Here is a 13,881-nt window from a genome sequence, read left to right on the forward strand (position 1 = left end):
ATTTCTATTTCAAATTTAATCTTGTGTCTGTCTGTTGTTTCTCAGTACAACCCGCTACCTCCTTAGCGATCCCTAAATCTTCTGACAAGTTCAAATCCAAACTCAGGGTTCCCGCGGGGTCTTAAAAAGTCTAAAAAAGTCTAAAATTCAGAAAGTTAAATTTAAGGCCTTAAAAAGTCTTAAAAACGCCCAGATTTTCATCCTAGGTCTTAAATTTAATTTACCAAAGTCTTAAAACTTCTACTTCCGTTCAGAAACAAAACCTTTTAGTTTTCTTTACCCGACTGCTTCATGCATTTTTACTCCTTACACTTTTCCTTCAGCTTTTCAGAAATAAACCATATTTTGGCAAAAAGCGCTATTTGTCTTTTAGGATTTTTTTAAGCGTGCAAAAGGTTGAGGATTTACGGTCAAATAGCGCTTTATGTTGGCGTCAACACTCGCATTCTAATAGGGTTAAGCGTAATGTATTTGATCTGACTGGGTGGGCAGCTGTCAATCTCAGGCCCAACCGTAGATCCGCCCCTATCATAGGTTGGTTGTTTTGTCTGTCTGCACTTGTGTCTACGCGCGTTTTCAAAGAACATGGGTAAGTGTTTGTTCCAAGAGACTTGGCTCGACAACGACGATTTTTGCAGCTGGTTACAAGATGTCCCCTGCAATAAATATGAAGCTCGCTGCACAGTATGCAAGAAAATAATAAAGTTAGGGACATTGGGTGTGAAGGCGCTTGAGTCTCATGCCAAAGCGGACAAACACCTGCTTGCCATGAAAAGCCTTCGGCGGAGTCAAACCATAACACAGTTTTGTTCCCCATCCCAGCCGTCTACATCATCGTCGATGCCTGGTGCCTCCGGACTCCAGGGCAATCACGTTACAGCTTCATCGAGTAACGTTAGACCTAATGATCTTAGGACTACTTTCGGGTCCACCGAGACCTCAAAATCTGAGGTACTTTGGATTCTCCACACAGTGACAAAACATATGTCATACAACAGTAGCGACAGTATTAGTGACCTTTTCAAGGCAATGTTCCCCGACTCGCACATTGCGAAAACGTTTACGTGTGGACCGAACAAGATCGCTTATATAGCAAGATTTGGCATAGCGGACTTCATTAAGAGAGAACTAATTAACGCCATAAGCGGACAATATGTCTTAATGTTCGACGAAAGCTTCAACTCGTCCACCAAATCCAAACAGCTGGACCTCCACGTTCGTTTCTGGAGCAATGGAGAGGTGCGGTCGCGATACATGGGATCTCAGTTCATGGGACACGGGACAGCGAAGGACCTTCTGAAGCATATCGAAGTAAGTGATAGCCTATTTTACTTATGGGCCTCTGACTTTTTATAATGCCGGAATTATGCTATTACAATATTTAGTGTGCTATATTGTGTAAAATGTGCATGTCGTATGATCTGTGATAACATTGTAGCCTATAGAATTTAAAGCCTAAATATTTTTTCAGTCGACATATAGTCTACACATGGTGTGAAAACGAGTAGTGCATGCCAGTTTCACATTTAAGTTATATTCAGCCTGCCAGTTTTATATTTATAGTCTGCATTCAGCTTTAAACATGTTTGAATTGGGATATATGATAGGCTACATAATGTAGAGTTCAAATACTTACTTAAGATCTTTTAATAGTTTTGTTTGTTAACTCTTTACCTGCCTTAACTGATTAGTTATTTTCCCTGTCAATGACGAGTTTTTACGGCATTCAAAATTTCCTTCCATTATCCACTAAGCGCCCTTATCTAATTTATAAAACACTGGCAACCACTGGTTGTATATTTTTTGATAACAAAATTCTTTACAAAATACAAAGCCTTTACAAAAATGCAATTATCTTTTTCTCAAAATTTGAATTTTTTAGAAACCTACCCATATTTGAGTTTTTTGTTTAAAAGCAGAGGGTCTGTTCTTTAATTTGATATAATGTATGTTTATATATTTAAAGAAGAACATTTTCTGGAAGGCATTAAACTTTTGTGAAAATAATAAAAAATGCTGGGGCTGGCAACTTTGTCCAAAAAAATGCTGTCAGGGAGAGTTAAGGACACCTGTGGAGAGAAACTCCTTCTTGGCCTCTCTATAATTTCTGTTAATTTTGATTTAATTAATTAAAATTGATTTAATTTCTTTCAGTAATGTAGCTATTGTTGAATGTCTGTTATCAGCTCCAACCTCGAAGAAAGAATGCAGTTTAACATGTTGCTGAAGTTATACAGTTAAATGTATGTGTTTGATCATTCATTTGATCTTTTTATTTATTCTTATTTTCCAAAAGGAGGCATTGCATCAACTGGACCGCAGCAGGCTTATTTCAGTCTCTATGGATGGGCCCAATGTCAACTGGAAGCTTTTGGACCTACTTCAACGACCATGCACAACTGGTGTCCGTAGGCAGCTGTGGACTCCACACACTTCATAATGCCTTCAAGGCTGGATTTTCAATGTGGAATGTGGATAAAATTTTAAAGGCCATGCACACTCTTTTTCACAACGTTCCTGCAAGGAGGGAGGACTACGAACAAGTCACGAAGTCTTCACTGTTTCCCAAGCCATTTTGTGGCCACAGGTGGCTTGAAAATCTTCCAGTAATTGAACGGGCTCTGGCAGTCTGGCCATCTCTCATGCTGTACATGGATGCTGTGCACAAAAAACAGCTCCCAAACCCCAAGACTGCATCTTTTGATACCATCGAAGGAGCCATTAAGGATCCCCTTACAAAAGCGAAGATGCACTTTTTCATGACTGTGGCCAGGACCTTCCAACCGTTCATGAAGAAGTACCAGACCGATGAACCTGTGATGCCTTTTCTTGGTAAAGACTTGGCTGAGTTGATTAAGGTAACTATTTACTGTATATGGTGAGTATGATTTGTTGGCATGAGCATCTCATTTGTTTATTCATTTATCTGTGATGCTTTAATCCAAAATAACTAAATATTTGTCAAATTTTGTGGATTATATGTAAAATGTTGTAGGGCCAGTCTCCTATTGTAAGTCCAGGTTAATTGCCTTCTTAAATTAATGAAATCCTAATTAATTAGTTTAGAATTATGCAGTCATTGTGTGAAAGATAAATGAAAATTAAATTTGCTAATGGCACTTTTGCCTACTGACAGAGTTTACTGAGACGCTTTGTGAAAAGAGAGGTCCTGCAGGACATCACTCCCCTTCAGCTTACCAAACTTGATTTGTCTGACAAGGCCTTGCTCCTTCTACCCCAGAAGATCGATATCGGCTTGGGTGCTGAGGCAGCAGTCAAGGTATCATGTTTGGTAGTTTTGGATATTAAATTATGAACAGTATTTGCTGCGAGTATAATTGTGCTAAGCTTACTAAACATATTTGTTAACTGTATGAGGTTGTATTTAAAAATACTGGACTGGCTACAAAGTGTACTGATTTTTGCTATTCTGTGCATTTTCAAGGTTGTGTGTGTACAGACCAATATGGAATCTGTATTTTTGTCTGCTTTCTCCTTTAAAGCCATGCATTTTGGATGGTGATTCCACACAATGAAGTGTAGGTTTACATAGATCATGTGAAGCAAGTATGATTCTGCTGAGGCATCCAAAACACAGCAAATAAGAAATTGTATGACCTCATTGCATGAAGTCACTTAATTGGCCAACGTTATGACTTCATGTCATGTGGTACTTAAAGGGATAGTTCACCCCCCAAAAAAATTCTGTCATGATTTACTCACTCTTACGTTGTTACAAACCTGTATAAATTTCTTTGTTCTGATGAACACAAAGGACGATATTTTGAGGAGTGTTTGAAACCAAATCGTTTGTGAGCCCCATTCACTTCCATAGTAGGAAAAAATAGTACCATGGAAGTGAATGGGGCTCACGAACGGTTTGATTACAAACGTTCATCAAAATATCTTCCTTTGTGTTCATCAGAACAAAGAAATTTATACAGGTTTGTAACAACGTGAAAGTAAGTAAATGATGACAGCATTTTCATTTTTGGGTGAGCTATCCCTTTAAACTCCATTTTGATATTACTGACATTTATTTTTTATTGTCCAGGACAGTAAAAGTGCAGAGCTAAGGGTCCTTGAATTTAGGAGGGATTGTAAACAGGGCCTCTCAAACATCATAAGCAAAGCACAGGAGAAGAGCCCCTTAAAATATCCAACGGTTAGGCAGATGGAGTGTCTGGACCCGTCTCATGTTCAGGGACCCAGACAGGTGTAAAAACCAAATGAAGGCTCTTGTCCAGACATTCCTGAAGAACAAGCAGCTGACAGGAGGTGTACCTGCTGGTAGGAATAGTTTTCAAGGGGTTATGAACCAAAGTTTGAATACCATGCTCAACTATACTTTTTTTATTGGACTTAATTCAGAGCACTAGTTGCAAACCATTTGCTCTGGCATTTGACAATTTCCAATGTCCTACAGGGTATTAGTTTAGCATGGATGTTTCACTTTTGTCATTCCCTCTTCTGATGGTCCTGTACCTGTTCTGTGTGCAGCGGCTCAAATGTATTGAATAAGTTCCATCATTTTATACAGGTTTTTGTTGTTATTGCAGACATTTAGATAGTTTTTACCTAACACAGGGATTTACAGCCATGGCAAAAAATATTGGCACCCCTACACTTTTTACATTTACAATTGTATTGTTCCAACACACATATTTTCAGTCATGACTGTGCATATTTGACTGACTTCTTATTTTCTTGCACTTTGTTGTAGGAGATACCATTGTCCAACAATTTGAATCTTTTCTGTCTGTTGAGGCAAGAAATGAAGAATTTCTAGCCTACCAGCCATTTGTGACACGCCTAGACACCTTTTTGAATGAGAGATTAAGCCGTCCCTACCCTGCTGCTTGGGATTTTTGCCAGAACTTACTGCTGCTCTCACATGGCCAGGCCACTGTTGAAAGGGGATTCTCTATCAACAAGGAGGTAGAGACTGAAAACATGCAAGAGGACACAATTGTTGCACATAGGCTCATATGTGACTTTGTTGCAATGCATGGGGGTGTTACTCAGGTGCCCCTCACCAAGGAACTTATCACATCTGTGGGTGCAGCCCGGTCAAAGTATCGACTCTTTCTCGATCAGGAGCGCATCAGAAAAGAAAAGGAATCCCAAAGCCAGAAAAGAAAGCTGGCTGAGCAGTCTCTGCAGGACCTTAAGAAAAGGAAGACAACCTTAGAAGATGTGTCTGCCTGTCTTTCCAGGGAGGCAGATACACTTGCAGAAGAAGCTGAGGGCAAGGCTGGCTCCAAGATGGCTCAGCTTCTCGCCAAGTCCAATGCCTTGAGAAGGGCACAGAAAGAAAAACTTGCTGAACTAAAAGCCCTTGAAACTGAGATCAGTGCTAAAGGGGATGAACTCAGACATATGAAGGGTTAGGTTGTCTGTACTAGTTTTGTGTTGGGAATATGGATGCCAAGTTCTGTCATCTATCATCCATAAGTATTTTGATATCAGTTTCTGAGTTTATTTAATGTTTCTATAACTGAATCAATAAAAATAGAATGTTTGAGAGTTTCTGGGATCATTTATAATGCTTTTAGTAATGCGTCGTGTTGGTCTTAAATTTCACTCATAATGGTCTTAAAAAGGTCTTAAATTTAACTTACTGAAACCTGCAAGAACCCTGCAAACTGTATTATACAATAAGCAATCCATTAAACTATTGCTAATTATTAGATAAGTGCTACAGACAGCGACTCTTAAGTAGCACTTAAGAGCGTGTTCTCGCGCGTTCAGCAAATTTTTGGGAAACGCACGTGGAATTGCTGCGAGTGATCGTAACTTCGCTCGTAGAACACGCTCTTTAGAGCTAAGATACATCGTTATTGGGAAACCCGGCCCTGGCCGATAAAGTAGCCTAAATAAACTTGTAATGAAAACATTGCGGCAGCGCATGCGGATTTCATAAGACTGGAAACATATTTATAGTATCAATTAACGGAGTAGCCTATATTATGGCAGCGTATGATGATAAACCACTGTCATGATTGGCGGAGTGACTATCTCCGCTCTTGACAGCGCAGCCTTGGTCGCTTGATCGCTGACCATTCCGTTTGATCGAGTGGAGCGGTCATTTCTGGTGCTCACCTCATCATCCTCGCTGCCGTTAAATGCTAAATATAGGCTACTCCTGAGCTGGCTCAATTTGTTTTATTTTTCATTTTTATTAGTAACACCATGAGACCTGGGGCCCGTTTCAGAAAGGAGGTTAAGTGAAAACTCTGAGTAGGTTAACCCTGAAATAAGGGAAACTCTGGGTTTTCTGTTTCAGAATGGGAGGTATGTCAAACCCGAGAAAGCAGGGTAAGCCAAGCCCGTTTCTGAAAGAGAGGTAACTTATAATCAGAGTCAGTTACCAGGGTGACTTACTCTGTGAACCTAACCTGGTCAGAAGCAGGTTTTCTTTGGTAAACCCAGAGTTTCTTTCGTTCTCCTCCCCCTTTTTAATGCACCAGCAGTGTTTAAATACTTAATTCATTCATTCAAACGCCACAAATGCTTTTCTTACTGAGTATTTTGGTCGCATTTCAAGTATAAATAGGCTATAAAAAAAATTATAAATTTAATCTAAATCTAAAGTAAGCAAAGTTTACTAAATTATCTGCGACTTGACAAAAATACAAAGTAAGAAAAGCATTCTTTGCAGGAACATTCATTGCTCATATTTTCATCACGAGAAATGAAAAATGGCATGTCCTTTTATACAGGATCCTGACGTTCACTTGATAATCCTCTAGAAGTAACCTAATAATTCGAATTTCCTTTAGGATTTCCAGTGGTTGGACGCATTTATGACACTCATATACCCATCATCACACTTTCTGAAAACGGGATTACTGTATGGAATGGAAGGATGCTGCCAGATGGTAGTACGAGATTGTAGGGTTTTAGGTACATATTTAAATTAAAAATTAGCTCAATAGGGAATTGTGGGTATTAATATTTAGGGATTTATGATTAATCATAACGGGTTATAATCTAATCACCAATCTCCAAAATCACCCAAAATGGGAATACCTCACCTCGGTATTTATGCAACAGTGGCGTGCACAAGGGGGGGGCCGGGGGGGCTCAAGCCCCTGCCCCTTTTGTCTCAAAATGTAATGTGCCCCTCCCTGGTAATAGTAAATAATATTTATTACTATTATTATAAATATTTTAATAAATAACAATGCGCTTCTATAACATTTTACCACTAACAATATTACAAAAAGTATTTTTTTATTTAATTTTTTTGGCGGAGGTGGATCGGTAGGCGGAGTTACCTTTTCAGCTCTATGCGCGCAGGCTGCGCACAGCAATTAGCCGCGCGAGTTTTCAAACTATACGATCAGCAGGTAAGCTAATACAGAAAATGTATATTTATCCTACCACCACGCTACTGTAAAGTTTGCGGGAGCGTGCAAGTTATGCTTAATTATAATAAAAGCATAACTCGAGTCTTGAGTTCAGCAGCAGCATTCTGAGTCTGACAATGTTATTCAATTTGTTTTTATCCAAGACCATAGCACGTGCTCGTGTTATTAGCTCGGGGAAATAAATCTAATGAAATTAAATGAAAAAGTCCATGTCAAACTCTAAATTTATATATTTGATATCATGGTAACACTTGCATGAAGGTCTCATTTGTAAAGTTAATGTATTAACCAACATTAACTAACCATGAGCAATACATTTGTTATTGCATATTAATATTTTAATCTTAATGTTAATGTTAGATAATAAAAATACAGCTTTTCATTGTTTGTTCATGTTACTTGACACAGTGCATTAACTAATATAGCATACAACTTTTGATTTTAATAATGTATTAGTAAATGTTGAAATTAATATAAACTAAATTAATATAAGATTAATAAATGCTGTAGAAGGGCAGTTTATTATTAGTTCATGTTAACAAATGTAGTTAACTAATGAAATTGTATTGTAAAATGTTACCTATTTCATGATAGCTAATACTTTCATACTTATAATACCGGCTTACAACATCAACAAAACTGAACATGAATTCCTCATAATTACCTGCTTGATTCTCACTGTTTAGTTTAGCAAAGTAAATAATTATATATATATATATATATATATATATATATATATATATATATATATATATAAATATTACTATATATATATATATATAGTAATATTATCATAATTTCCCTGTTTTTGTTAGATGTGTTATGCATTGTATTTGTATCAATGTCTTTCCATAGAATACCAAGGAAATATGGAATAATTTTAAGAATGGTTTTAACCATATATTGAAAGCCAGTGGGGAACAAAATTTACTCTCCCCCCCCCCCCCTTTTTTTTTGTTAAAATATTTAAAAACACAACAGACAGATGCGTACTGCTTTAAATACAGGTGATTTATTTCATAAATAAATGCATTTAAATTATGTAAAAAATACATTAGATTCTTGTTATTTTTTAGTGCCCTTTTTGGTCCTTCTGCCCCTGAAGAGGTCTGTGCATGCCACTGTTATGCAATATAATATATATGGTTAACAACAATTTATTGTAATTAACTACAGATATATCTATATTAAATAATCACAGAATAACCCCAAGGGAGTTGATTCAAAATTCCTCTCCGTTCCGTTTAAAGAACGAGCGGAGATTCCTTATCCACTCACCAGGTCTATTCTTCCTACCCAATTTTCGGGAAGTTTATCCCTCTGGCCACAAAGGACAAACTTTCCGAGTTATGGTATTAATTAAAGCATTCAACGATGCTTATAAGAGCTCGTAGCTTAAATCTGACATTAAAGGGACTCGTGTTCCGTGAGCAAACAATGACAATCAAAACGTGAATATCATGGTTTTAATAAAGATTAATACTACGATTACATATGACTACATAAAGAATACATGTATTTACAGAATAGTGGAAAGTAAAGAGGAGGATGAGGGGAAGGGAAAGGAAAGGAAGGAGGGTAAGATCGTGTCCGATCCGACACCTTCCCAGGCAAAACCATTGGAGCCAGCAAGAAATATCACCTTAAACAGGGGTACAATCTTTAAAACGCATCTAAATTTCGGTAGAATTGATACTTGCATGGTTTTTTGGTGTTGTGTAAAGCAAGATGCGTGCGTTGGCGTTTCTCAGAGAGTTTGCGCGCTGAAGCGTTCTCTCCGTTTGGTTCTTCCAGAGCTTCGTTGGTCCGCGGGACTTTTAAAGGTGTCGTCTTGGAGGGAAAGTTCCATCTCGTCCAGCTAAGTGCGTCCGCTGACTGCGTCGCGGCGCGTCAATCTTCAAAGGAAACATCAGCTTGGCTGGACCACGCCGGCTCGCAGGTCGAAAACCCGCGAGCCGCGCTGATGAGATGGGAGGAAAAGGAAATTTGTCTCGTCCGGGGTTCTTGCAAGATGACTGACCTGATGTGCTCGGGTTATTGTCCTTTAAAGTCCACTAACCCCACGCCCATCTTCTCTGAGATGACCAATCATAGATGTGGATTGGAGGCGGGAAAATCCCTTTGTTCTGACTTTTATCACTCACTGGAATGTTCTCGCTGGCAGCCAAATGAGTAAGGTTTCGCTCAAACAGGGCTAAACCTACTAAAAGGTACATCTCATAATCATCTACTTTGCACCACTGACTGGGACAAAGAAAGAGAAACCTTTAGACATCAAACATGCCTGTGTTTAAATGCATGAAAGACAGTGTATCTCTTTTACAGAGCCATTTTGAGCATTTAGGATTAACATCACACACACATACAAATATATACTTTGTGGTCAACATACATATAACACAAGGGTCATCACATATATTTCTGGGATGTTTAAATTAAAGGCTAATATGAAGAGGAATACTTGTGTGTGTGTGTGTGTGTGTGTGTGTGTGATAGGAATCTATTTGAAGTTCCTCACAAGGTGATAACGGCACGGCCTGCGTTGTCTCTGCTGGTCGTAAGGGTGATAGTGCGGCCATTTGGCCAGCCTCAACTGGCACCACTACACTCATTTATATGCTAATACTAATTCATAGGCAGAGCTGTGCAAAAGGATCTGCATCTCTGGTGTTTCTCGAACGACCCACCACTTTGATCCAACCTGATCTCACAGAAATACGTGAAATGAACACGACCCCTTAACCCCGATTTGCGTGGTGGTGGCACGTAATGTGTTACAATTACGTGTCGCCACCACGGAAACAACACCCATACAAGTCAATGAGGCTCATTTGTCGTGGTGGACACACGGATTACCTGGTTCAACAACGTCACACAGTGGGCGGTGGTAAATGTTGTTTTCTAGTTTATGAAACGTCCTCCTTTTAAAATGTATTATAGCGTATTAGCTCCGATTTTGGTTGCATAAATAACAGTTAATTGTTTGTGATATAACTATCAATTTATAGATGGAGTAGTTTTAAAGAATGGCCCGAGGCTGTGTTAAATAGATTGTTCCCGTTACGTTATTAAACCCTTAACGATATTTTATTATTTTCAAATGTATTTTATGTCATAGCAGCGAATATTATTAATTATTATTATTATTATGAATCAGAAGACTTTCAGTCGTTACCACGGCAACGATACGTCACGTTACGCACGGTTCCTACCCATAATCACAGCGCTTTTACAACTCCTCCCGCCACATGACTACAGTAAGTATCTCAACCCAAGGGGTGTTTGTTTGTTAAAAAGCACGCAAAACCTTTGCTGTTATTTCTTTAGTTGTAGCTGGATTTAATCATTTCTGGAGATTAGGTTGAATTTGTTAGTGTTGCGTTATCATTTACACGGCTACCCGCCCAAATGACAGCTGTCCCCGGCTCAGTTGGATTGTGGCACTGCCAGCTACAAAAATCAGTTTAAACTCTCGTATTTGTCCATTTGTTGTGAAGACAACAATTAACAACGTGTTGTTGCAGTGGGTAGAGTTTTATTCAAAGTGCAAAGTAAATGTCAGAAGCGTAACTAAGGAGAATTACCGCTATTAGGGATGGACTGGAATAAAAAAGTGGACCTGGATTCTTTCCAGAGGATTTGACTGCTCAGTGCGACTCAATGTCAATGACCGTTCATACCTGATATAATTAATGCATAATTAATCCTGTAACACTATGGTGCCATACTTTTGCCATTTTAGAAGACACTGAAATCATCATGAGATAATAGGGTAATTGTTACGTTAGTTATTTGTGACATTTAGAAGAGATGGCAGTGGATATTATGAGAAGCATTTTATGCAACAGGACAGAAGAAGATCACTGTTTCCATTATTTGTTGGCCTAAATAAAAATAGACTTGTGTAGGTACTTGCTTGGGTCAAGTGAATGTGGTACAAATCTGATATTTGTACAGTAAGGATTGATTTGTATTGTAAGTAGTGGTTGTGAGGTTGTGATTGATAAATATTTAATTAATAATTACAATTACTCTGTCCTAACAATTAAGAAATTCTAATTTACTACAAAGGCTATTCTAATAATCTTTTTGCTTTTTCCTGTTTTACAGCTTTATTGCAACACTTTGACACCAACACACACATATACACACACAAATAAAAACAACGGCACTTTTAAGAGCCAGTCTCTCTTTCTCACTTGTCTCTTTCAATCACTCTCTTTCTCTTATTGTCTCTTTCTTAATCACTCTTTTAATCTATCTCTCTCACTCCCAGCTATTTCTGTTCAGAAATGGTTGGAGGTTCACAAAAAAAGACCTGCCCAAACTGCGGGGGGAAAATATACTGTGGACTTAAAATTTGTTCATTATGCAACCATCCACAACCCCAAAATGTAAGACTCCAAAAAAAGTTGGACAAATTTAAAAGTCAGCAGAAGCAGTGGCTGTCATCAGTGAAAAAAAATAACATAAAGTCCCACGTTCTTGATGATGCTGCCATTCTGGTATGTAGTTTTCCGATCATCTCATTCACCAAAAGTGTTTTATTATTTTGACATAAGCAAATAAATGAACTGCCATAATATATTGCCTGACATCCACACTATTAATAAGAATAGAATTCATGTTTACAGTTTTTTTTTTTTTCAAACTATTATGTCTAGGGAGTTGAAACTCATACAAATCCTCACATTTATCTATCCAAAAATTATGTAAAAATCATTGTTTGATTGTTTGTTGATGTTTTCTAGCTTTGATGTAACTTCAGATCAAGCTTGATGACAAATTCAGCTGTAAACTACAATTTTGTGTATCTAATTGATCTCTACCTCTGTTCCAGCTTGAGAAGTTGTATGCCCTTGGCATGAAGCCCCTGCTGCTAATCGCACATCCTCCTAAGGTGGTTATCTCATGATGATTTCAGTGTCTTCTAAAATGGCAAAAGTATGGCACCATAGTGTTACAGGATTAATTATGCATTAATTATATCAGGTATGAACGGTCATTGACATTGAGTCGCACTGAGCAGTCAAATCCTCTGGAAAGAATCCCGGTCCACTTTTTTATTCCAGTCCATCCCTAATAGCGGTAATTCTCCTTAGTTACGCTTCTGACATTTACTTTGCACTTTGAATAAAACTCTACCCACTGCAACAACACGTTGTTAATTGTTGTCTTCACAACAAATGGACAAATACGAGAGTTTAAACTGATTTTTGTAGCTGGCAGTGCCACAATCCAACTGAGCCGGGGACAGCTGTCATTTGGGCGGGTAGCCGTGTAAATGATAACGCAACACTAACAAATTCAACCTAATCTCCAGAAATGATTAAATCCAGCTACAACTAAAGAAATAACAGCAAAGGTTTTGCGTGCTTTTTAACAAACAAACACCCCTTGGGTTGAGATACTTACTGTAGTCATGTGGCGGGAGAAATGAGTTGTAAAAGCGCTGTGATTATGGGTAGGAACCGTGCGTAACGTGACGTATCGTTGCCGTGGTAACGACTGAAAGTCTTCTGATTCATAATAATAATAATAATTAATAATATTCGCTGCTATGACATAAAATACATTTGAAAATAATAAAATATCGTTAAGGGTTTAATAACGTAACGGGAACAATCTATTTAACACAGCCTCGGGCCATTCTTTAAAACTACTCCATCTATAAATTGATAGTTATATCACAAACAATTAACTGTTATTTATGCAACCAAAATCGGAGCTAATACGCTATAATACATTTTAAAAGGAGGACGTTTCGTAAACTAGAAAACAACATTTACCACCGCCCACTGTGTGACGTTGTTGAACCAGGTAATCCGTGTGTCCACCACGACAAATGAGCCTCATTGACTTGTATGGGTGTTGTTTCCGTGGTGGCGACACGTAATTGTAACACATTACGTGCCACCACCACGCAAATCGGGGTTAAGGGGTCGTGTTCATTTCACGTATTTCTGTGAGATCAGGTTGCTTTGATCTCATGTCAAGAGCGACTCCAGACGCTACAAGATATATGGCATAACCACCACCACAGCTGTTAAATACATTTATTTACATTTTTTATAGTCATCTTTATTTCCTACAAATACTTTATTCTTTTTCCTGTTGGATGTTAATATTCTTCCTCCATCTCCTCTTCATCTGTCAGTGGTGCTGGAGTTTGGCTGGCCTGAGTAGAAGTCAAATGTTAATGTCATTACCCTGATTAATAAATGTAACAGGTGGGATCAGAGAACATTTCATTATGTGAAAAGAGCATAGACCCTTTTCACATTTCTGGGTTTCCGAAGCTGAAGTCGTCATAGTTGGGTTAACTCTTATAGCGGTGAATGAGAGAATACATTAAATATATATTTTTGTGTCTCCATTTGCTCAGATTGCAAAAGAAAAACTCCACAATAGTGATTTCACAACTTTCAAAAAGATGGAAAAATTAAAGTAAGATTGATAACTGCAGTGAAAAGAGAGAAAGGTGTTAATTTTAACTATCACTCCCATA

At 38.1% G+C, this 13,881-nt stretch overlaps 1 protein-coding gene across 1 annotated transcript; it reads left to right on the forward strand.

Annotated features, from left to right (window-relative positions):
- Positions 1-322: 322 nt before the first annotated feature.
- On the forward strand, positions 323-5,526 carry LOC307118364 (uncharacterized protein). The gene is made up of 3 exons (XM_079803976.1): positions 323-2,858; positions 3,137-3,280; positions 4,724-5,526. Exons 1-3 carry the CDS (start codon positions 2,346-2,348, stop codon positions 4,787-4,789), a joined length of 723 nt encoding a protein of 240 aa, XP_079660102.1. The 5' UTR covers positions 323-2,345; the 3' UTR covers positions 4,790-5,526.
- Positions 5,527-13,881: the final 8,355 nt, after the last annotated feature.

Source organism: Gobio gobio (assembly GCF_949357685.1).
Source record: "Gobio gobio genome assembly, chromosome: 22".
NCBI classification, from domain to species: domain Eukaryota; kingdom Metazoa; phylum Chordata; class Actinopteri; order Cypriniformes; family Gobionidae; genus Gobio; species Gobio gobio.